Source organism: Tenebrio molitor, chromosome 1, assembly GCF_963966145.1.
Source record: "Tenebrio molitor chromosome 1, icTenMoli1.1, whole genome shotgun sequence".
NCBI lineage: Eukaryota > Metazoa > Arthropoda > Insecta > Coleoptera > Tenebrionidae > Tenebrio > Tenebrio molitor.
Genome location: NC_091046.1, coordinates 43,967,243 through 43,992,824, shown reverse-complemented (window position 1 = coordinate 43,992,824; position 25,582 = coordinate 43,967,243). Strand labels below are relative to the sequence as shown.

At 34.9% G+C, this 25,582-nt stretch overlaps 4 protein-coding genes and 5 long non-coding RNA genes across 9 annotated transcripts in view; 1 reads left to right on the top strand and 8 right to left on the bottom strand.

Annotated features, from left to right (window-relative positions):
• Lar (tyrosine-protein phosphatase Lar) overlaps positions 1-25,582 on the top strand; it is a 424,567-nt gene that overhangs the window by 91,519 nt on the left and 307,466 nt on the right. The gene's annotated exons all lie outside the window — the stretch shown is intronic.
• LOC138139600 (uncharacterized) lies at positions 325-1,527 on the bottom strand. The gene is made up of 4 exons (XM_069059960.1): positions 1,463-1,527; positions 873-902; positions 732-818; positions 325-676 (listed from the first exon to the last, which is right to left on the bottom strand). Exons 3-4 carry the CDS (start codon positions 757-759, stop codon positions 396-398), a joined length of 309 nt encoding a protein of 102 aa, XP_068916061.1. The 5' UTR covers positions 760-818; positions 873-902; positions 1,463-1,527; the 3' UTR covers positions 325-395.
• LOC138140776 (spermatophorin SP23) lies at positions 3,354-4,104 on the bottom strand. The gene is made up of 2 exons (XM_069061723.1): positions 4,003-4,104; positions 3,354-3,947 (listed from the first exon to the last, which is right to left on the bottom strand). Exons 1-2 carry the CDS (start codon positions 4,052-4,054, stop codon positions 3,421-3,423), a joined length of 579 nt encoding a protein of 192 aa, XP_068917824.1. The 5' UTR covers positions 4,055-4,104; the 3' UTR covers positions 3,354-3,420.
• LOC138122435 (uncharacterized) lies at positions 5,657-6,382 on the bottom strand. The gene is made up of 2 exons (XR_011156502.1): positions 6,113-6,382; positions 5,657-6,057 (listed from the first exon to the last, which is right to left on the bottom strand). It is a non-coding gene; the product is annotated as an uncharacterized lncRNA (long non-coding RNA).
• LOC138140723 (uncharacterized) lies at positions 7,666-9,193 on the bottom strand. The gene is made up of 2 exons (XR_011162721.1): positions 8,247-9,193; positions 7,666-8,192 (listed from the first exon to the last, which is right to left on the bottom strand). It is a non-coding gene; the product is annotated as an uncharacterized lncRNA (long non-coding RNA).
• Positions 11,506-12,130, bottom strand: LOC138122433 (uncharacterized). The gene is made up of 2 exons (XR_011156500.1): positions 11,943-12,130; positions 11,506-11,887 (listed from the first exon to the last, which is right to left on the bottom strand). It is a non-coding gene; the product is annotated as an uncharacterized lncRNA (long non-coding RNA).
• On the bottom strand, positions 16,545-17,136 carry LOC138122291 (spermatophorin SP23-like). The gene is made up of 2 exons (XM_069036455.1): positions 17,028-17,136; positions 16,545-16,972 (listed from the first exon to the last, which is right to left on the bottom strand). Exons 1-2 carry the CDS (start codon positions 17,077-17,079, stop codon positions 16,629-16,631), a joined length of 396 nt encoding a protein of 131 aa, XP_068892556.1. The 5' UTR covers positions 17,080-17,136; the 3' UTR covers positions 16,545-16,628.
• Positions 19,853-20,633, bottom strand: LOC138122367 (uncharacterized). The gene is made up of 2 exons (XR_011156455.1): positions 20,210-20,633; positions 19,853-20,154 (listed from the first exon to the last, which is right to left on the bottom strand). It is a non-coding gene; the product is annotated as an uncharacterized lncRNA (long non-coding RNA).
• Positions 24,318-24,982, bottom strand: LOC138122155 (uncharacterized). Its single transcript, XR_011156366.1, has 2 exons — positions 24,659-24,982; positions 24,318-24,589 (listed from the first exon to the last, which is right to left on the bottom strand). It is a non-coding gene; the product is annotated as an uncharacterized lncRNA (long non-coding RNA).

Sequence of the window (25,582 nt, the reverse complement as noted above, 5' to 3'; positions counted from 1 at the left end):
TAAAACACAGTTTTAAAAACTTATATGTATTGTATTTTCATGAGAGCTTGAGCTTTTTATGGTCTTCTCCTGAGGGAGTGTCGAATATGAGAATAAAGGCTAAGAGTTTTAAATAAATTCTGTTTGAATAGGTACAGTACCACGCTTGGTCTATTTGGGTTCATTGGAAATATTGTTAAATTTGAATGTTTCCTAATAAACATTAGGAAAATATACTGCCCATGAAATGTACTATATCGTGCCATAAAATCTTAGTTGTTTACTTATCATTTAATTATCAGATTTATTTAAGGAGAAAATCTTTTTACATTTTAGCATCCGAAATGTGAGCTAGGAATGTGTTTATTCTTTTACGGGAAATGATCCCTTTGTTACATTTCCATCATTCTTGATTTCTATGCTATGTGATTTGCCCTTTCCGTACATCTCAGCAGGCTGTTCGCGAAAGCGCCCATAGGTGAAGTATCAGTGCTGCTAACTCTATTTCCCTTAATCGATGTCTCTTCTGCGTCGTCTAAAACCATGATATATACTTCTACATTTTGCAGAGATTCCTCGCCGAGACATGTTTTCAGGTTTTTGACCAAGCCAGCCATATATGAATTAGCAATTTCTTGAGGTGATTTTTTCTTTTCCTCAAGTGATCTTGCCTTTAAGCTCCCAACGTTATGGGATACTGTAAAACATTGTTTTCATTCCTGTAACAAAAGGATTCATCGACTGAGACTCACAGGAATTGACACCGTTTTGCAGACCCATGGTGAGATTCTTGAGGTCAATGAGTAAATCGATCTTCCGCTCGGGTATGTTGCTTCTCCCTAGAACACGTATTTCTTGGAATCGTGAAATATAAACGTTTACTGTTTTGTTACCTGGACGAGGCAAAGAATTGCTGCCACCAGCTGAAAAATATTAATCAAAATAAAAAAAAAAGCTAAGAGATATCGTTAACACTCTAGATTACCAGTTAAATAAATAGTTACTGACAAGAAAAACAACAAGTTCATTTTGATGAATAGCTTCGATTTTGCGCAGCTTAGAATAAAATGAATATTAATAAAACAATAATAAAAAGATAATAAAACACGGCACGTTGTTTTTTTTTAAATAAATAATGGGAATTTTCATGCAAAATTTGCTTCAGAAATAATCGATAACTATATTGTTTTTTGTTATAAATATAATAATAATAATGATGATAGCATTTGTCTAAAACGGAAACAAAAATATATTTTTAGGCACCCTTCATGAAAAAGGTAATTTCACGTCCTCCCCAGCGGACGAAAAGTAACTCTTTTTCGGACGCACTTTTTCGGACGCTGACCGTAGCGCCATCTGTTGGTCTGTTTAGTACGTTAACAACGACAAAACCGAGTAAACCGAATTAGTATTAGAATCAAGATTATTTTAAACACATTTTTGTTACTTTAAAACTCAACGTTGACCAAAGCTAAGAGCTTACCATTTATTTTAATGTCAGCTTGAGCTTTTGTGGTCTCGTGTAGAGAGAGTGTGTGACCGTGAATGCTGGAAGTTTGAAATAAAGTCTGTTTGAATAGGTGGACCGCGATGGTTGGTATACATTACCCCCACGATTAGTCGGAATTACATATTACGACATTTTAATTTTCATCAATAAATCGAAAATTAACAAACTTGTTTTTTGTCCCCTGAAGGATAATACACTACACATATAATGTATTGTGTCGTATTGTAAAATTTTAATTGTTTACTTATCAGTTGCAATTATCAGATTTAATTATGGAGAAAATCTCTTTACATTTTTTGCACCCGAAATGAGTTTTCTCCGAGGTTTTTTCCATGATTCAGATTTGCGAAAAGTATGAAGTTACAAGGCAGAAAGAAGGAAAAGAGTAATAAACGAGATGAAAACGAAAAAATTGTAAATCGCTCTTTTCTGGTGGGTTTTGATGACATTTTCAATCAAAAATTTTCGAATCATTTTTGCTTTCTTCCAAATCGGGAAAAAATTAGCTCACGTCTCTGGGGTCGAGCTTCTACAGTAAACTAGTGATTCTGGTGCCTCTCCAGCGATGTCACCTTTACTATATCTCTTCCACCATAAACAGTGTAATTTGTTGCGTTATCCTTGCTGTACTCGAAAAGTGCTTTTCTTTTCTAACTTCATAAGAAATTTGAGAATATTTTGAAATTTATTAGTCAACTTTTTATTGAAATAATCGCGTCGTAGTTATATGCGATGTCGGAATATATGGGAATAGATAGACTGTACCGACAGTAACACAGAAGCATTATGCTGAATTAATTAACAGAGAACATGATCCTGTCAATGGAAAGGTGTCCTGTTCCATCACGATAACGGTCTGAATCACGACATCCTTCAATTATTCAAAAAAATTAAAAAGCACAGAATTTACTGTTGCCAACAATGATGACAGTGGTCATTGAGGTGGAAGCAATTCGTCATCGCCAACCTATTAAATAGTGTCTTAGGTGACAGTGTTGAGAAATAGAATAAAATAATGAATTGTTCCTAGAAGGTTGAAAAGTAATAGTTAAGTTTTAATAGATGTTTAATTTATTTCGAACAAACTGCGCAAATGTGGAAAACGGAAAAGAAATTCTGCTACTTGGGGTGGTTTAGCTTCTGCGTCTGGTCTGAGGAAGTTTCGTCGCAGTTGTCAGTCATACGAATAGTACATTCTTCAATGAGCGTATAATTATGGCTATAATTTACGAGGATGAAAATTCCAAGACGAGCCGTAGTCGAGTGGTGGAATCGTGCGAGTGAATAATAGCATTATACGCGACTTGAAAAGTAAACTTTCTCCACGACTATACCAAGAAAAAACAATCTTTGACAAATGCATCCGATTGGCGATTTGCCCGTGATAGAATGAAAATATGAGGTTTTAATCCAAATTGCCATTTTGCAATTTTGGTCTGAAAATTTTCACATAAATGAGATAAATCCATTCTGAGATCTTTCCTCCACAATCTTTACACGACACATTATAACTGAAGATCCTTCGGGAATTTTTCAAAATCTATTTTTTTTTGATGTGGAAAGCTAGTGGTTCCGCCAGAATAAATTTACTGTTCTGTGTTCTACTGGATAGTGTTTGTTGAGTTGTCATAGATCACTAAAAAAAAACTCAAGAGATTGTCTATTCCTCTAATTTTAATTCCTACAGGACTTAATCCTAATTAATTCAATAACAGCGGATGAGCAACAGTGGTAAACTCTCTCTCGTGTTCTCTCTCAAAAATCTAACCTTGCCCTTGTCTTATTGCTACTGCTTTCTTATTAAACATTCTAATTGTGAATTATTTGTTTCCTTGCTTTGTATTTAGAAATAAAACGAATCTGGTAAGGCAATAAAAAATTTATTGTAATTCTAATTAAATGTAAATAACCGGTAACCCTTGATTTTTTTCTTATTGATTTAAGTACACCAACTCAGTTTTTGGCTGTGTCTGGTAGATGACAGAATGTGAAGGTTCTGGTTGTGAATAAACAAGTTTTGTCACTGAGGGTTGTGGTGCTTGCTGGATTATCGTTGGAGATGGTTGTTGATAAATCGTTGGAGGTGCTTGTTGGAATATTGGTGGTGGTGGTGGTGGTGGCGCCTGGTAAATGACCGGTGGTGGTGGTGCTGCTTGATTGACTACAATTGGATCTCTTGGTCTGGGTCTGAACAGGTTAAAGATGGGTTCGATGAACAAACGTTTCGAAACGCCACCCTCTTCGATTGAGTTTGCAGAATTGGCTTCGGGCTGGTCAGTGGGGCCTTCGTTAGGTCTGGCAATAGTCTGGAAATTGTGGTAGGGTTTGGGGTAGCCATGAGGGTATGGGTAAGGGTAGGTAATAGGGTATCCCCTGTAGGGCGGATAGTAATAAGGACGGTAAGGCTGGAAGTGATCTGGGGACTGCTGCGACTTCTCTGCAGCAGGTTCTTCTTCGCCTATACAGATTACCAGTTGAAATAATTGTTAAAAACAATAAACTTAAATTATTACCTGCAATGCTGGCCACCATGGCCATTAAAATGCCGACAAACAATGACTTCATGTTGAGAACTGCTGTTTTTCCGTTTTCGCACAGAATTTATATATGGAGCTTGCAGCATCTCCTTTGAAATATACTGGGTGGTTCAGCATATCAAATCGGTGGAATTTCTCGAAATTCGGATTTCCGAAACTGGAAAAACATCGTACGTAAGAAATTGTTTCTGATTTTGGGGTAGTCGCTCGTTTTCAATCTGATTCGCAAATTCTTTATCATCAGGTAGAAATAAAAGGATATAAACGGTAATGCGTAAAGAAATAAATTTCCATAACAAAATGAATAAAATACACTTTGTATATATGTAACAAAACATGCCGTAAAGGTAAATTATCCGGCAACATTCGTTTTGTTGTTCGATTTGTCAGGCTCATTTTTTTCTCCATGCAATTGTCAACGTTAATTTTGAGTAGTCCACCCACGTGACACTTTTTGAATTTAATTGTCTGTGAGTGATCGATTCGAAACGTGAGAAGTGGAAAGTGGGAGAACAGCAAATTATTACTAGTTGATGTTTTGCCGGATGGTCTCATCTGCGTGGTTTCCGAATTGTTTGGCATTTATGTCACGAACCAACGGAAATATGGAAAAAAGAAAAAGTCTTCAAGACCATTGATTGCCCTTGTTCTTGTAGCACCACGAGCGCACTGTCAAAGTGAAGCAATTGGAGATCCACCAGCTGCATTCTAAACTACCGTTATTTGGTAAAAATTGCTAGAGGGTCTTAGGTTACACCGTTTGTTTTGCTTGCCAACGGAGGTACACTTAATGAAACAACACCGTGTTAACGGTATGATATAAATACTGGTGAGACCAAATAAAAATGCAATATATTACGCATCATGTGTATCAAATTCACGAAATATTGCTCTACCGGATTGAAAATAAACAATAAACCGCTAATCGAGCTAATTTTATTGTTTAAAACCTACGCAGAAGTCAAAGATTTCGGTCACCTTCTCGTTTTACTACAGCAAATGTTTCGTCAATATTTTTTTTTATTCCTTTCCCTTTCGTGCAGCTCTCAGTTGATACTCACAGATCCTTGGCTCTCCAGTTACTCAGTTGGCTAATCTTTACTCACCAATAACACTAACTGTATCTTTTTAATAAGTTATTTGTACCTGCTCGATCATTTACACTAATAGATTTTCTATTTTCCTGCACTTTATGCTCTTATTTTTGAAGCATCGTCAGGAACTTCTCTTTTATGTACACTTCGCTCTAAGTGAGTGAGCGAAAGGATTCTATTTGTTAAGAAACAGCTCCCACCAAGAAGATCTCAAAATTTTTCTCACAAGTAACGTTCACCTCGACCAAGCAAGTATTGGAAGGTAGAAATAAGTAGTAACTTGTATGCTGAAATATATTTTACCCGCATCTGAAAGAAGAGTGGGTGCGATGAATCATCTTTTTGACTGGGCGAAAAGTAATTGTCTATTATAAAGTTACTGGATTCTTTGCCCAAAAGATGATTTACAGTTTTTGAGAGATGCTTTTGTTGCGTTTTCACATACAGTGAATGGACTGCACATTACGTGTGATTCTTCTGTGAACTATCATAAGTTTTTAAGGGAATTGCTTGCATGTGGAAATAAAAAAAACTGGTACGGCAATAGAAACATTTGTTTTGAAAACCTCCATAAATATGCTAATGGTTTACCAACAGTAGGTCCTTGCAGAAATTGAGACTAAATCATTTTCAAACAACCACTGTTGTACAGCATTATCAATTTAGTAATACACTAATTCGGAACGAGGTGGTGTGGAGTACAGTACTGAAGTCCTCGGTGGTCCACCGTAAAGTGAAATTCGCGGAGGGGCAGGTACAATCACCGGGGCTGCTACTGGTGGACTGACAATATATGGTGATGTTAGAAAACGTTTTGAAACGACGGGTTCATCAACATCATTGGCAGGTGAATAGTAATGTGGAGCGTAATAATTAGGAAGACCATTAGGGTAGGGATAGAAGTAATTTTGCATCTGCTGCTCGGGATCTCCCTGACCTACAGAGATGACCAATAGAGATGATTTTTAATAAAAATAATCGCAAAATATTACCTTCGATAGCAACCACCAATGCCACTAAAACAGCAACAGACAACTTCATGTTGATAACTGGAGAATCTTCTTTTCGGGCAGAATTTATACCCGGAGGTTGTACCATCACATCGGAAATACACAGGGCGATTCAGAAAAACTAAACGAATATACTTCTTTCAAAGACAGTTCACGACTGTCGGGAAGACATCGAACATAATAAATCAGTTCTAGATTTGGTGGTTGATGTTCGTTCTCGACCACATCTACAACTGATTCTCGTAATTCGTAAAGCAAATGTAGGAATAAAAGATAATGAGTAGATGATAATGTCCGCTTGGTATACCAAACTTACCACATACATCTTTCTTAATTGTTCGTATCTTTTTTTGTTCGATTTGATAGGCTCATCCTTGTCTATATATTAATCGAAGTTAATTTTGAATAATATACCCACATTCCATTTTTCGATGCTAATAACATGTAAACAATTAAATATTAATTCATAGAATTATGAAGAATAATGAGTGGAAAGCTACAGATTGGTGCCAGTTCGACAGTTGCTTTGTTCGAAGGCCAATTGCCCATTGTGTCAGAATTGTTGAAATATTTAAATTAAATTATTGTGTAAAAAAATAATTAATTAAATTATGGAAAATAATGAGTGGAAAGCAGCAGATTGGTGCCACTTCAATAGTTGCTTTGCTCGATGATCAATCGCCCATTGTTTCAAAATTGTTGAAACATGTTTAAAGAACAGAATTGTGGAGAAAAATGGTCTAGAATGTCGTTGTCAAATATGGTGCATTCACCAAAATGAACTTCAAGCGCTACTTAAATATCAGGAGCATTTGCAGGAGGTGCAAGATGTTCTAGTTTGTTTTGTTAGAGCTTGTTCTGGCGGAATGGTTCTATAGTCGGCGCGGCGACTCCTTGGAGTACTAAACTGGCCTCATCTTCACGTGGTTTCCTATTGGTTAAAGGGCCCGCGTGAAGAAGTATGGTGCAGCTCAATGCACGCAGCCGAAGTTTCGATCCATTCTAAAAGTAGAAGGATTTAAATTTCCCCCATAAAACTCAAATTTGACGAGGCAGTGTAAATCAGGCATCTCATGACGTCGCTAGAAACTATCACGTGAACACCTCGTGACTACTTCACTGGTTCGCCGCGCCAACTATATGAAAGAGTTGATTAATAACTGTTTTGGTGCATGGACTAGAAAGCCAAATTGCACTTGCAATTAATTTTATCACTTAAAACCAAATTAATAGGTAATAATAATCTAAAAGTTTATGGCCAGATTCTAGACTTACTGGAAGGAATTATTTGTGTTTCGATTCAACTTCTTTCGTTTATACTCTTACAAATTCTTCTATGCGTAATTATTTCCGTTCCGAATGATTTTAACAAAAGTAGAGAGTTATTTAAGGCTCTAAAGTGAAGGTTTATTAATGGCTTAGATTAAATAATATTCGAAGAGGGTTTTGCAGAGAAATCAGAAAGATGCCTTTGAAATCTTGTAATTTTCTTTCAGACCCAGGCAATCAATCGGTTTGTACACATAAAAAAACGCTTTAGTATTTTTGAAAATGGAAAATGTTTATTTTATGATAAATTATTTCTTGGTAACATTTTGCGCATTTCATTTTGTCAACCATGCCTGCGAACGTCTCGAAGCAACGACTCTATTTGCTTGGAAGTTATTTCGTTCGTTCGTAGGATTTGACAGCCAAGTAGGAAGACCATCACTGAAAACTCTCGCAGTAGCCACTCGACCGTTGCTATTTGGATTGTTGGATGGGTTTTTTTGGAACGGATTCATCCACGGCTCCACTAAACGTCTCGTAACGACGGGTCTATCGCTTTTTTCAAAGTTGGGTACAAGCTGGCCAGCAGAGTCTTCACCAGGACCGGCACCAATGAAGGAACCTGGGTAGGCATTGGGGTAGGCACTAGGGTATCCGTTAGGGTAGGCATTAGGGTATGCGTTAGGGTAGGCACCAGGGTAGGCATTGGGGTAGGAACCAGGGTATGCGTTGTAAGAGTTAGGACTGGGGTAGGTATTTGTATTTTGATACGCCTCCGCGGGGTCCCCTTGACCTAAACAGATTACCAGTTGAAATAATTGTTAAAAGAATGGACCCAAACATTTACCTGCAATGGTGGCCACCATTGTCGCAAAAACGCTAACAAACAATAACTTCATCTTGACAACTGCCAGTTTCCGTTTTCGGACGGAATTTATATGTGGAGATGCTGCGGCCAGTTCGAAATATACAGGGTGGTTCTCCGAAACAAATCGACGCAGTTTCTCCAAATTTGGATGTCGATTACCGGAAAGATTTTGAACGTGAGAAGTTGTGTTGTTATTTTTTTTGTAGTTTGTCGTGGCGGTCTCGTTTACGAGTTGTTTTCAATCATATGAAAAAAAAACGTATAAACGATAATGGCTAGAGGAATAAATTTCCATAAGCTAATAATCAAAATTCACTTCGTATATAAGAAAATATGCAATAAACGTAATTATCCGGTAAAACTTCTTTTGTTTTTCAATTTGCCTGGCTCATTATTTTTCGATGCAAACATCAAAGATAATTTGGAGTAAAACACCCACCGTACATTTGGTTTAATTTAATCATTTTTGTGTGAACAATCATTTGGAAACATGAGAAATCAGAAGTGGGAGAAGAGAAAATAATTACTAGTTGATGTTTCGCCGGACGGTATTATTTGTGCGGTTTCCGAATTGTGTGATGGATGTATTTCTCGAAAAAAATTATACGAATGCGGTAAAACACGAAGACTGATGCACTTGTTCTTGTCACACTGCATTACGCGCTTGTCAGAACGAACCACTCTGAGAATCATCAGTGGTTGCTCTTCAAAATTTAGTGAAAAATTTGCCAGGGGGAATGTAAGGGTCTTAAGTCACACAGTTTGGTTTGTTTTCACAGCGAAGTTCTATTTAATGAAATATCACGGTGTTACGGTGGTGATATATACTTGCCAGACCCTATAAAAAGTGCTATATACTATGCATCATGTACACTAAATGTCATTCGTGAAATTCACGGAATATTTGCATTGCAGGATTTAATGTAAACAATAAAATGATACTCTCATTATTTTTATTGTTTAAAACCTACGTCAAATCTAAAAGTTTACGATCAGCTTCTAGTGTTAGATGAAGCAAGAAATTTACAATAACAGTTTTTACGATTTCTTTTCGTTTATCGACTTTCAAACATCTGCACTCTCTCATTGCTTACTTCGTTACTTGAGTCTAGCAGTGGTGGACAGTTATTTAAGCCTAAGTGATTTTTTGCAAGAGTGAAGTGTTTACTTAATACACGTCTCAAATAGAGTTCAATAAGTTATCGATGATAGTGGGCTTAAGTTATTTGAAATAATCTTTCGGAATATCAAAGATCGTGACCAAAAACTTACCACCTCGTATGATGCAATAAATTCGAGAGGGAGAGCATTGTCGAGTAATCTTTTTAGATATCGTCCTTTTCTGTATGTTCAATAACGTCTCTTGGACTTTTTAAGGCAGAAAAGTTTAACATCCGCAACACCTATTACCATAAAATAATTTGCTACATAAGAATTTTCTATGAATGCGAACGTAGCGTGGCGAACGTAATTTGCAAAGTGTAGTATGTTATAGATGATTTGGTAGAAGAACACCAATATCAAATTAAATTATTAAATTATTTAAATTATATTAAAATATAAGAAAATTGTACGTTTGAATTCCAACAGAAATTTTAGATCTATTCAACTGATACAGAACAACAAGGACATTATCAAGATTTTCAAAAAAGGAAGAAAAGATGAGATTAAGTTTGTGATTTCACCATCTTTAAAAAATATGTTGTGTCGTCTGGGATTGATTAAGAGTATAATAAAAACTGTGTGGTTTGAGTTACTTTTGAAAATATGTAACATGAATTTTGAAAATAAATTGTTGACAAGGGATGCTATCTACGGAAACTATTATGCTTCGTTTTATGGATATTTGTTTTTGATTTAAAAAACGTAAAACGTAAATCACTGTGCAGTTTCGTAAATTTTGACATAAATGTCATATTCGCTTGGTTAAATGAAATTGTGAAAAAACAAAGAGTTTTTGGAAAAATGTTGATTGTCTAAACGTGCAACGGCAGAAGAATTTTTATTACATTCGCCTTAAATCAGGATCATATCTGTTTTCTGATCGTTGGATTACATTTTAATCGTCGTATTTTAACTTTTTCATAAATGTAATTTGTGACAAATAATAGTTATTTTAGATACGAATATAAGTGTAAAAAGTTATCCTTTATTGCACGAACGGGTTAAAAATACGACCGAGGTACGATGGGAGTATTTTAAAGGATGTGAGTGCAACAAAGGAACTTTTTACACGTATGTCGTACAACAGTTTATCTACGATAGTGAGATCATCGCACCGGTTTCAACATAAATTTGTATAAAATAATTATTATCATTGATTCAATATTTTATGAATAACCAAAGTCGTTTGAGAACCACGTCGTTTAGCAACCTACTTCTAAACAATGTTTCCAACAAATTGTATTGTTGTATTCTGACAGTTCTGTGCCATAAAAGCGTGCACTAAAAGTTTTATGGCACGATTCCGTCATTTCACTAAACGTCAACTTTGGCAACGATTTTTAGTGCAAAAAGTGCCTACTTTTTACACGATCGTGGATAAAATTATTGGAAGCAAAGCTATGATGGATTCATAATTTCATTTTGAAATATGTAATACGATAGTTAAAATATCCACGTTAACTTTGGAAATGTATTGTGGGTTGCATTTTCAATTCGGCCGGGCTCATCATCACTCGTGAAATACCCTGTATCGTTGATGGTAGATGAAGAAAAATCTAGCAGTATTGAGTTATACAGCTTTTACAACTGATTCTCATTTACACCAATTTTCAATAACCTAGAATTTTGTGTTGTTTTCACCAAGAAAATCTCAACATTTTTCTCAGAATAAATGTCTAGAAAATGAAACAATATTGGAAGAGAGACGGTTAAAGTCCAACAAGACGTTCCCTGTCAAGAAACCGTATCATGGATGTAGTGTGAATAAATGTTAAGTTGCATGCATTTTTTTTTTTTTGAAAAGAGATACATATTGCGACTGGACAACGAATAACTTTTTCGTTTAAGATCTTTTGTCTTTTAGAAGGAAGATTTTTCTTCTTTTTCACACAGCGTGAATGAACTGTACACAGTTGTCTGTTGAAGTGATGTTGATGTGAAGTTTCCAGATATCTTCTGTCTGTTATCTGCACTAAGATATTCCAACTTTTTTGTCTTTTTGTGGTTCAACTAGTGGCAGCCTTTACTTGTATTTCGAAATGAAGCGAATTGATGCGGCAATGAAAATGCTTAATTTGAAATTCTCCATAAAATATACACTTTATTCATAGATGTTTTCTTGCAGAAATCATTTCCAACTAACTGATAACTTTGTTATCTTGTGTAAACATACTTGGTTGTGCCTGGTGAGTACACGATTGACGATGAAGGTGGAGTGTAAACATATTTTTTTGTGACGGGGGGGACAATCACTCGCGTTGGTGGTGGTTGTGGAGAGAGGACAACTGATTTGGTTAGATAACGTTTTGAAAATGTAGGTTCTTCAGCATCGGTGGTAAATGAATTTTGGTCGAGAGGCAAAGGTAGATTCCTATTGTGAAGACTAAGGTAAGGATAGATAAAGGGATTGAAGGGATTGTAGTAGGTTCGTATCATGCTGTCGGGATCTTCTTGACCTGCATGGACATCCAGTTGAGATAAATTTTCATAAAAATAAATACAAAATATTACCTTCAATGGCAACCACCAAAGCCACGAAAACAGCAACAAATATTAACTTCATATTGACAACTGGAGCATCTTCTTTTCAGAGAGAATTTATACCCGGAGGCTGTATCATCACATCCGAAATATACAGAGCGATTCAGAAAAGCAAATCAGTTAGAATTCCTTCAAGGGCAGTGTTCGGTTACCGAGAATTGAACATAATACAGCAGTTCCGGATTCATTGGTTCGTTCTCGGCCACATTCTCAATTTTCTCCTCATTCGTAATGTAAATAAGCGAATATAAGATAATGAGTGGAATGGTAATGTTCGCTTGGTATATGAAAAAGAAAACCTCTTTTAATTATTGTGTAATATGCCTTTTGTTCTTCGATTTGACTGGCTCGTCTTGGTCGATATAATAATCGAACTTAATTTTGAAGTAAACACCCACCGTACATTTTTGTACATAATGTGCAAAGAATTAATAATTAATCCTCTGTTAATGGAATTAACAGGAATGATAAGTGACGAGCAGCAAATTGGTTCCAGGTGCTTTGCTGGATATCCCAATTCCCATTGTTTCAGAATGGTTAAACATGTACGTTGAAAGATTATGAAAACGTTGATGAAAAGAGTTTCAAACCAATACACTTGTAGTAAAAGTGCATGGTGCACTCGCCAAAATGAACCACTTACAGGTTCATGTGCTGCACTTCAAATTTCTCTTAAAATTTACTAAAAGCCCTACTGTTTGTTAGAGCGTGTTCTAGCGCAATCGTTCCAATGAAACAGAAGCTTGTTGAGTGGAGTATCACCCCATAAAAATTTGGTCAATGAAAATGCTGTATTTTTTTAAATTGGACCAATCAAATTGAATTAGAATTGAATTGAATTAGAATTAGAATTAATTGGAATTACGCGATAATTTTTCACGGCAACATATTATCGATAATTTTTTGACAATTTTTTTTACAAATGTCAGTTAAATCATACATTTTATGGCATTTAATTGAAGAAAACACAGTATGTATTATTAACAATATTTATTAAATATGAATTGATATCTTGATCATACAGTATGTCCAAAAAGACTGGAAACACCCCAATAAAATAGAAACCAATGATTTTCGAGAAAAACGTTGATGGTATCTGTTTGATGTTTTTGATGACTAGGGCCCGGATTTTAGGCAAAATGGACTATTTTTATTTTTTAAGGCACGTGTATGAAACTTGTCTATAAATGATTTCTGGCTTAATTTGAGTAATTAGAGCTATATTTGATTCTGCCTATTCGGCCTAAAATGCCCTTTAAATACCTATTTTACTTTATAACTGCCTGAACATGCCTAAAATGACCAAAAATAAATTTCATTTTCGCGATTTTTTCTCAATATTCGAATTCTGGGAAGTTTACGGTATTAAAAATGTAAAAGTGGTACCTCAATAAAATTTACAATTCTTTATGATTTTGAAATTTAAGGAGATGTAATTATTGAAATGTACAAAGTGCAGTACAATAGAGGAATTACTTTTTCGCTTTTACGGTTGGGACCATGGTGTCAGCGGTAAATACTCCGACAATACCTAAGTACCAGGAACCATTAGACTGGTCTGGCATAAATTTCAGAGTTTATCTGTTTGCCTCTGTTCGAAGGGGTGCAGGTATACACAGTCTAATGGTTTGTGACACTTAGGTATTGTTAGAAACTTTAACGTTTATACAATGGTCCCTACTATAAAAACGAAGTTTCTCAAAATATAAGTCCACTTTGGTGGATAACAGACAATGTTTTAAAATAGAAAATTCAGAGCAATATATTGTATGCCATGTAAATACGAGTATATAACTAACAAACTTGTAGGTAGATATATTAATTAAATTACTCGTAATAAAGAATAATTGGTAATTGTTCACTTTAACTACTTCGCGTTTTTTCTGTCTAGACAGCCTCAGGACGTCCTCCTACATCGTTTCCCACCAGTCAAACCTTGTGCAAATGAAAATTTTCCTTACACTTTAGTTATACTAAGACTTGGCGCAACCTTGACACGACCTTGACACACAACAAGAGAGAAAAAAAAGGCATTTGCACAAGGTTTGAATGGTAGGACACGATCTAGGAGGACGCCCTGAGGCTCTCTAGCCAGAAAAAAGGCGAAAATTCCCCAGAAGTAGTTAAAGTAAACAATTACCCAATAATTAGTAAATATCTTGTTGGGTGTACTTAAAACTTTAAAAACCCATTTTTAAATTTAATTAACCACAATTTTAAGGACCTATTGTGGCTTATTTTCAGTTTTTAAGGGACTATTTGCAGTAATTTAAGGGACTATTTTAGGCACCTATTTCCGACTTTTTAATTGCCTAAAATCCGAGCCCTATTGATGACCTTGGAAGAGTTATGATGTCATCAGCGGTTTTGTTAAATGGCAACGTCGCATTTTACTACCGTTTTTAATAGATCTTTTAATTGTCTACCCGACAGTCAAAAAAATTTCAATTTACATAAGAAATTTCCTGAAAAAATCTAATTTTTTTTATAGCAATAACTTTTTCAAGGTCATCGAAAAGACCGAACAGACATGATCAGCAGAAATCTTTTTTAAAACACTAATTGACCTGTCTTTATATTTTTTTCAAAAAATATGCGTTACGTTTTTATTGGGGGTGTTTCCAGACTTTTTGGACACACTGTATGTAATTTTAATTTGGCCTAAATTTAAGTTGCAGCGAATACTCATATCGGATTGCCCTCGTGATTCAGAATTTCCAGATAATTTTGTTAGTGACCCACTCGTCTCTGCTGTTAAATTTTTACAACAGCAGACACTTGTGATCACCAACACAAAATTACCAGGAATTTCTCAATCACCAGGGCAATTATACCTGATAATTCATACTTCTCCATTCTCTATTAAATCGCAATGACTTATTATTAAAAATTCACCGCATAATTGCTTGGTGTATGGAGTATAAAAGCAAATTGAGTTTCTAATTATCTTTATTATTCAGTACAGTTAACAACAATCTAAAAGTTTATCGCCAGTTTATGGGATTTCTGAAACAAATTGATTTTTTTAAATTTAACTTCTTTCGCCTCAAAATATTTCGCAGTCTTATAAGTCCTTCGATATTTCCTTTGCAAATGATTTAACTTTAGCAATAATAGAGTTATTCAACGATACCAGATGAATATTTAAGTATTAGATACCATTCTAGATTTACAACGTGAAAATATATGAATTATTGCTTACTAAATTGTTTACTTAATAACTTCAATTACATAATTTTTTGTGCAACCGTACGCGAAACGAGCATTTCGCGTACCTAAAACAGTCCGCGAAATTGCTCTGGAGGAGTACCTATACGAGACTGAAATATCACTTTTACTACAATTCTCTTCCGACATTTTTACGATTATTTACAAAATGAATTGTTTTATTTATGTCATTTCCATTTCATTTTGGTACTACAGTTTAAGGTAAATGAGAAACTCCATACGAAGCAACTCTAAGCGAAAAAGTTTCTTAAAAACTTTTCTCAAAAAGATATTGGATAATAGAAAACGGAAATAATTAACAGCATGGCTCAGTTTTTTGCATCTTAACTAAACTAGGTATTAAGTTCCATGTAAAATTTCATTTGGCACTTGTAAAAGAACTCCCAAGGTATTGCATCGACTTTTTGATTGGCGGCCGAAGGTAATAGTTATTTATGTTACAAGTGTTGAAAACGATCCATTGCTTTACGAACGGTAATATGGCGCGAGACGCAGTCGAGCGCTGTATGTGAGTGAGTAAAGCAATGGAGTTTTCACAAGAGTACCCTACAATATTTTTTGTGCTGCCTTTTGTAATAAAACATATTTTTGAATCATTAACATAATAAATATTACTTAAACAAAATTATGTTGGTAATTAATTTAGCACTAAATATGTCAAATGTCAATCTGTCAGTGCTCGAATTTCAAACGCAACTTTATAGCTTGCAAGGTCACCAACCGAAATTTTTATAAATAAACCCCTCAAACCTAAAATTAACACATTTTAGCATTTTTTAAATATTTACGAAGCACCTTTTGTTTTATAACATTAGAGACATAATTGTCTTTCAGTAATACTTGATTTGCCACAATTAGTTTATTTTTTCTTGCCTTAGATTTCTTGTTTGTCCATTGCAGCACTAGAGTTTTCTCATTTCCATTGCCGCACGCTAATCGTCCACTTAAAATGCCAATTGCAACTACGGCAGCACAAAAAGTTGTTTTTAATGTTCCTATGGCAAAGAAGGAACTAATTAGATACTTCATTAGTTGCGTCTCTGAAAACTGAAATGGTAACATATTTTTTTAGCTCGTGTCAATACTGTTTTTGTATTCTCCCTGGAGGACCTTTTTGCATAATTATTTTCGAAAACTTCAGAAACACTTTTTTAATTTTTTTTCTTGGAGTGGGAAATTTACAATGAATTACGAAGGATGTAGTTGGAGTTTCACCAGACAGGCTCTGCTTCTGTCTTACCATTATACTTTTCAACCTTTGGTTTGAGAACCTTTGTAGGCATAATTAAAAAAAAACTTGGTTTGGCAATGAAAGATTTGTTTTGAAAACCACCACAAAACGGATGAATTTTACATAAATAGAGATTTATTTTTTTTTTTAATTTTTCAGTGAACTGACAAATTGACCCTGACCCTCTGTTGTTCAGTTTATCGTAGGTATATCATTTCGGTTTTTCCCGGCCTGTACACATATGATTTAGAAGGTTGAGGTTCAGCGTAAATGACTTGCGGCGAAGGGGCTTGCATAACCACCTGAGGAGGTGGAGCTGGTTGTTGCACTATCACCGGTGGAGGTGGTGGTGGCGGTGGGGGCGGCAAATACACCGGAGGAGGTGGTGGTGGTTGATTGATCACAATTGGTTCTTTTGGTCTGGGTCTGAAGAGGTTAGCGAAGCTATTAAGTAAGAAACGTTTCCCAGCGACAGGTTGCTCGTCTGTGTTTGTAGCGGGGGCTTCAGGCCAAGAGTACTGATTTGGAAACCACCTCTGACCTGCATCGAGTTCCATATAAGATAATTTTCAACAAAAATAAATCTAACATATTACCTTTTATGATGGCCACCGCAGCCACCAAAACAACAACAAACTGTAGCCTCATCTTGATGACTGCAGCTTCTTGTTCTCGTGCAAGATTTATATCCACAGCTTGTAGATGACATTCGCAATATACAGAGCGGTCCAGCGAAGCCTCGATCGGATGTTCTCCAAACTTGGAGCTCGATTGCTCGGACTACATTGTAGTTTTCTTGTACTTTTTCGATCTGGACCACATCCACAAGTCATTCCTGATTCTAAGCAAATGAACAAGAATATGGTAATGAGGAAGTTGATAAATTGGGAGAGTGAAAATGAGTAATGTTCGCTTGGTATATTGAAAAATGTGTCATTAACTTTTTCAATTGTTCGATGATGTATCTTTTGTTGCTGCATTTGACAGGCTCGTTTTTCGCCACATAATCAAAGTTAATTTTGAAGAAAGCACCCACCGTATATTTTTTGAATTTAATGATGCATACAGAAATAAATCAGGAAACGACAAGTGGGAGAGCAGCAATTTGCTGCCATTGCAAGAAGTTGCTATGCTGAATGGCCAAATCCATGTTGCTCCAGAAGTGTCCAAATTTAAAAAAAATGCTGAAAAGTCCTTAAACTAAAAAAACTAACGTCAAACCGACAACACTTTGAGGTTCATCAGTTGCACTCTAAATTTCAGACAGACATCAGGATATCCTGTTGAAATTTGCTTGTGGGGGTTTAAAACTCTTAAATCACACCGTTTGTTCGTTCGCAATGATGCTAAATGAATCAACACCTCGGTCAATGGATAATTTATACCTACTTGTCAGTTATATAAAAAGCGCAATAACTTATGCACAAAATTCATTTAAATTAAATTCTAAATTAACGGGGTAATCGGTTTGGTGTGTCCCTATTGTTTAAAACCGAGGTAATGAAAAATAAAATTTTTAATTTAAAAATGCTTTTTGATTTTCCTTTTTTTCATTTCGAACATTTCCTACATCACTCGATTGACATTTATCAATGCTTCGGTTTCTAATAGTTTTCTCTCCAATTGATTTAAGTTTGACAATGAATAATATAGTGAGATTGTAGGCCGAATGGTGATTATGATTAAGCAAGAATTCATACCTGTTCATCCAAATTATTGCAACTCAAGAACTTTCTAGTTTCGTTTCTTAAATCAAATATTTCTTGTAGACAGTTCTTAGAGCCCGCAGAAGAATCGTTTCTGATTTTGAAAAAGAGATATTTTTGGTTTTTATTTTTGGTGCGACATACTAAACGCAAGTATTTTCCTTGTGACATACTAACGCCATTCCAACGATTTCTAATTATTATTTGTATGGCAAGAGAAAAAAACGGATCACTTTAGAGGATCAAGTTTTTAATCACTTACTGGCGGAAATTACATTCTACTCTAGATGTATACAGGGTGTTTTCGAAGGTGAGGCGTTCTTTGTAACACGAGGTACTACACATTATTCTTAAGAATTTTAGCCTAAATCTTCTTAGTAAAATGTTTGTATTAACGGAGATAATTGATTGTATATTTTTATTGTTTTCTAAAATTTTGAGTCCGGTCCTGTCCAGTTCTCCGCTGTACTAGAACTAACATGGCCCAGGATGGTGTCTTTCCGGAAATCGCTTTGCAGTACTCTATGGACGCTCCAGATGCATTCTGATAACATGATAACATTGCCCATACATTTGCAACATTTCTGTGAGCTCATTATTTTCATAATAATAAAGCCATTTCGACTAATTAGATGACAACTCTGATAATATTTTTGATAACGTCCATGCTCATTTGATTTTTTTTTTGTCAATTCCAATTTCTAACAAATCAGCGCAAATTTGAGCAGGACGGGTTTCAAAATTTTCAAAAAAATTAACTTATTGTATCTTCATTGCCGTACACATTTTACTAAGATGATTTTGGCTAAAATTCTTTAGAACAACGCATACTATCACATGTTCAAAGGAACGCCTCAACTTCGAAAACTGTAGATCTTTTTCTTCTCTTTTTATTTTTTAGGAAGAAAACATAAAATATGGATGCTTTATCAGATTGCCAGCTCCAAAGTTGGGGAAGTTTTAGACTTGACTATCTTAAACTGACAACCAAGTGAAAATCTTTTCAAAAGAAGGGTAACAATGTTCTAAACACAGTGTCCGACGTTGATGGTAGACGAAAATAAACAATCTGAGATTATTGAGGTTTCATTCCAAAGGTACTTTTTTTGCAGCAACAATTTTCTTCTTGGTCAAGCTCATTTATTTATTTTTGACGAACGTGTGAAAAATATCGTGGGGACCTTTTCTTTGGTACGTCATTCCAGTTGTATTCACAACACAATTTATTTTGAGAGGGACTTTCTCTGAGAAAGTTCTATCGAAATTTTTCGCAACCTGATAGAAAATCGACTACTGGAAGATCGAAGAATTGCCAGAAAGTCGATTCTACAAGACGTGTTTTCCGAAATAAGCGTTTAGCTTGGTGCCAAAATGTCTTTTGATGCTGCATCGATCTCTTGACTTCTCGTATGGTTGAAAGACAGATGCTACCTAATTTAGAGATATTGGGTCTATGATTTTCTGTCAAAAAAGAATTAATCCCTTCATTCTTGTTCACTCTGTGAAAAGTTCTTCTCCTCTAATGTTGCAGTTGTACATTATCGAGTTAGAGTAAAAGAACTGACTTTATTGTTAATTCCTTAGTTAGTTTTAAGTTTAGAAGAAAGTTTATCTCGTCGATGTCCTTTAAGAAAATTTTTCTAACTCTTATTTCATAATTCGCCTAGAATGTATTTGTTTCTGGAAAGGATCTGGTAGGGCGAAGACAAAAATAGTTTTGAAAACCTCGATCTAATAATTCAGCAATAGATAATGTTTACAGAATCCGGGAAGAATCATCAATAGCCGTAGCCATAGCCGCCATAGCCGTAAGCTGAAGGCCAGTATGGGGAGGGTGGTGGTGGTGGTGGTGGCGGTGGTGGTACAACCACTGGCGGCGGCGGTGGCGGCTGGTTGACGACGATTGGTTCTTTTGGTCTTCCTCTGAAGAGATTAGCAAAGGCAGTAATCAAGAAACGTTTCCCAACGGTGGGTTCTTCATCTGTCTGTGGGAGGTCGTACTCGTATCTACTCGCACCTGTACAAAGTATCAAGTACAATAGTTGTCAGCCAAAATATCAAGATGTTACTACCTTCAATGGCGGTCACCACTGCTACAAAAACGGCAATAAACAATAACTTCATGTTGACAACTGCCACTTCTTGTTTTCGTGCGGAATTTATACGTGGGGTTTGTAGATTCGTACACGAAATATACCTGGCGATCCAGGTAACGGAATCTTGGCAGTTTCTTCAAACTTCTAGGTTAATCATCCTAAAACATTGATTATAATGTATCCATTTTTGTTTCCTGCCTAGTTGTTGATCTCGATCTCATCCTTAAGTTTTTTGGCTCCAAGCAAACACAAGAATGAAGGATAATGCGTAGAAGAAAAAACGAAATAATAGATAGTTAAAAGGAGTAAAGTTCACTTTGTATATAGGAAAACTATAAAACCATTGTAATTGTGCGGCACCGTTTCTTCTATTGTACGATTTAACAGGCCTCTTTTGTTTGACGTACGCATCTAAGTTAATTTTGAGTAATACACCCACCAAGAATAAATCGGAAACATAAAAATAATACGTGGGAGTCCATCAAATCGCCACTGATCCAGTAGATTGGTAAAATTCATAGTGGATCATAATTGTTTAGGTTAAAAAATTACCGAAGTTACCGAAGGACTGCACAATCCACTTGTCAAGAGGTTTGCGTTGCACCACAAAAACACGAAGACGCAGTTTTGCTAAAGGGGTGTAAGTCACACCATCTCTTGTTAAATCATAAATCCACTTGCAGCGGAATCACATTTGATTATGAAGCAGCATTTTGGCCTCAATAAAAACGTAATATGGCATGCACCAGCTCCATTTAAGGCTATTATATTAAAATTCACGGTGGATTCGCTTTGGTCTATTAAATTCGAGCAGTGAATCCGGTATCTAATTACGGTTGTTGTTTAGAATCTACTAGTAGGTAGTAAAATATAAAAGTTTATGGCCAGATTCTAGATTTACTGCGAGAAGACATTTTTTTACGATGCAAAAGAGTTGTTTTATTCCTGGTAAAATTTGTAAGACGAACGGTTAAATCTCCAGACTGATCGATCAATAAGAATCTATCGAAGTTTTTGTAGTTCCAGAATTTGCTGAGGTCTTTACTCTTTTGAAAATCTTTAATTGTGTCTTTTTTCACGCTTTGAGATTGCATTCGTATCGCCACTTTCTAGGGTAGCAAAGTTACAAAGTCACGACATGATGCGAGATTAACACTCTTACCTTTTAAAGAAGTATAAATAAATGCGAACAACTTTCTGTTGAGGAATATTTGTTTTGTTCCAGTTTTTTTCAAAACTAAAGTGATTCGCTCAACTGAGCGAAAAACGTTTGTGATGTTTAGCAATTTACTTGTATTTTCGGAGCAACCGTAACATCAAGGATGAATGATACTATTCAGTGCAACATTGTTGGCAAGAATTTCAGCTTCAGTTTCCACAAGTTGTTGATTATGAACAATTTGAAGAGGGTTTAGATCCTACTGTCAAATTGTTTCGACAAAATGGAAGTATATACCTATAGGAAGAAGAATAAGGTAGCGAGGGGGCAACGAAACGTTCTTCAGAAGTTGTTGATGCACTTGAGGTGAATTAACCAAGAAGAAAAGTGTATCTTTCTGTGCAAACATGGTGCACGATCTTAAAAAGAAATAAAATACCATACATTATTTCTTGTTTCATTTCCTGCCTTTATATGATTCCTACAAGATGTACACTACTAGCATACCAAATGTAAAATAAACTATTACAATTTAATTCACACCATCTTATCAGCACTGCAAAAACTAAGATGAGAAATAGAAGAGAAAAGAATTTCTTGCATCTAAGGGAGAATTTCTTGTTACCACGCCAATTTTCATAAAAGAAAATAGAAGAGGCAAACTTATTATTTTTAATATTAGAAAATGTTTGTCATATCTAACTTTCTTTTGGCATCGTGCCACTTTTCCTGGTGGATGTTAAATTCAGGTCTTTATATATACAGGGTGTTTGAAAATTGCTAGTACAAAAAAAAACTGTGGCATCTGGAAGCCCTAAGAAATCCAAGAAACCAATTTTTAATTTTTTAAAACAAAAGGGATAAAGTAACCCTATTCCTGCATATTCTACGCCTCAGGCGGGGCAATATTTTTTAAACCTTGGTAACCAAGCGTGATGATCGTAGTGATAATGAAGGACTATACAACAATATGAAAAATTTATATTTTTTTGCAAGATCTTGGCAACCACAGATTGACAGTTTAAGAACATCAAATTTTTTATTTCGTTATTGCTTAACAACGTGAAGTGTCTTTTTAAAATACCTTAACTCAGTGGTGCACTAACAATTTTAACCCAATTTTTAGTAATTTTTATCTCGAAAACTAGAGGATTTTTATTAGAATTTTCTTTTGCCGATGACTTCAACTCACCATCACCAATTACCAGGTTTTTTTTGTACTAGCAATTTTCAAACAGCTTGTAGTGAGCGGCAAAAGTATGGAATAAATTCATTAAAAATTAAACAAAATTTAAAAAAAAAAAATCGTTGGACAGGTCAATTTTAGTTTATAAAAGTACATATTTTAATACAAAATAAAATTCCAAGCAGTCATTTGTTTTCGAGTTATGACGTCATCGATAGTTTTTTTAATTGGAAACCCCCTATTTTTTTTCCTGATTCTGATAGTCCTTTTAATTGTCTAAATGCCAGTATAAAAATTTTGTTATCTTACATAAGGAAATTTTTGAGAAAAAAATTAATAAAGTTGGAAAATAGTAGTTTATTTAACGAGTTCGTGTGTAATTTGGGCTTTTTTTGGCATGAGTGGGCCAGTTTAAAACTCTAGTGAAACGAGACAATAAGCAAGTTTATGAAGAAATTCCCCCGGTTTCCGTTTTATCTATCGCATCCAATCAAAATGAAAATTTCTATACGTTGTGTTTCTGTTAAATGAGTCATTTTCGAAAACGTTTTGTAAAACAAATAACACAAACGAATGAAATTGACAGTAACATTTGACTGTTTGATTTACCTACTTGATTTTTTGATTTGTTTTTGTTCATTATAAAATTTATTTTTTCCAAATTTATTTTTTTTTCTCAAAAATTTCCTTATGTAAGATAACAAAATTTGTATACTGTCATTTAGACAATTAAAAGGGCTATCAGAATCAAGAAAAAAAATAGGGTGTATCTATTTTAAAAAAACTATCGATGACGTCATAACTCGAAAACAAATGACTGCTTGGAATTTTATTTTCTATTAAAATATGTATTTTTATAAACTAAAATCGACCTGTCCAAACATTTTTTTGAAAAAAAATTTGTTTAATTTTTAATGAATTTATTCCATACTTTTGCCGCTCACTGTATATAGATTAATCTTTTATTCTTGGTTTGATAACTTGATAACTCGGACTTTGTTGGAGTTCGCAGAGAAGCAAAAAGTCGGTTGAAATTGATAGAAAAATATTTCACATTAAGTGTTCCTTTTTCTCCCACAACAAAACGTTAAACGACAAACCTTTTTTCAAGTTATTTTATTGCATATGTAATTGTTGGAGTTAATTTTGCGTAGAATACGGTCAGCGGTGTCTTTGTGTGCAAAATTGGCGTGGAATTTATTTTTCGATAATTGCAATTTTTTAATTTCATAGTGTTTCTCAAATCAGTGTGTAAGGTGTTATTATCGAATTGTTGCATCCGATACTTATCCAGTTATTATTAATGTATCGGTTCTGGTCTAACGGGTTTTCCGATCACATTGTTTAAAATGAACGCAATAAAACAAATTGAGTTGTTCTCACTGGACCGATCGATTATCCATCTTTATTTTTTTGGTCTGAAGAAAAACGAAGACACTCGTTTTTTCTTCTAAAATTTCTATTTGTGGCTTTCTTTTTAATTTACTAAGGAATTATTTGGATTTTGTAAAATCTAAGTATAATTAATTTTAGTTTGTTTTATTGTGAATTGTCGTTAGTGTGGGTAAACATAACACCACACAATAGAAATACACGACATAAGGGTAGCTTGCGATTAGCATTTTATTTTACCACCAGTCTGACCTGACCTGACCTGATTTCCAAAGACTTATTTTGGTCCCTACACTTTTTGAGATAGTATTTGTTGCGATCAGGTTGTTTAATAAATTAATACGGTATTCATTTTTGATTTCATTTATTGTGAACAGTACAGTGCCCAGTTTTCATTGTTGTGTACATGTCAGTGTGCATAAAACTAACACTATAGTAGTTAACAAAACCACAACATAAGTGTAACGTGAGATGTAATATATATTTTACCACCAGTATTCAGGTCTGCGAAATTGTTTCTTCCATTCGCCGGCTCTGAATGCTGGCTGTACATTTTCCATATCACATAATCCACGTGAATCATAAGGCCATTCGGCGAGTGCAGATACTCTCGAGAAGTCTGTTCAAAAATTAATAATTACACCACTGTTACTCGTATATTGTTAAAAGTATATACAAACATTCCTACCTTCTATAAATGTGGAAACCACCACGAACAAAATTACAACAAATGCAAACCATTTCATGTTGATTAATATTTCTTTTTCACTTTCGTAAAGGGCTCAAATGTGAAACGTGATTTGTAATACACGAGATTCAGTAAGAACACTTGCTTATTGTGTCACAAGTCAACGAAAGAATGCACAATGAATGATACACGAACTCTTATAGCAAATACATCTGTAATTTAGAATTCAAAAAAACTATACACTTAACGTTGTGTAGATGCAATAAAGTGGTTTCTATTGTTCTTGCAAATTATTTTCTCCACGACTATTAAAGAATCAATGGATTCTTCTTGGATATTCAACGAAAGAATGATGTTAATTCCACGCCCTGTGATAGAATATACTGAAATTCACGGCTGTCGGCCAATCATATCCCTCGTATTTTTATTCATCGCGTTGCAACCGGTGATCGAGGCACAATTTTAATTGTCAAATATTACAAATCAAATTAAATTCAATTTTCAAAGATTGTTTTTTCTCGGTATAATAGTCGTGGAGAAAGTATAGTCTTCAACTCGCGTATAATGGCTATTATTTACTCGGACGATTCCACCACTCGCCTACGGCTCGTGCTGGAATTTTCATCCTTTTGAATAATAACAACAGAAGCTTTAGCTTTGGTTCTTATCAATTCGAGACATTCTATAACAGGACACTTTTTTGGGATTGTGTCAAGTTTCCAATTCTGAGGTATGTCGATTCCATCTCTGCTATAAATGGAGTTAGGTGACCATATGTTCTTCAATTCTGAAATGATTTCGACGGGACCTCGACTGCTGGATAGCTCATTTATCCAGGGATGACCGAGGAAATAAAATATCACATCACGACTTACATTATTATAAGACGCGAGTGCTATAATAATGCTTTAATGCACGTGTACC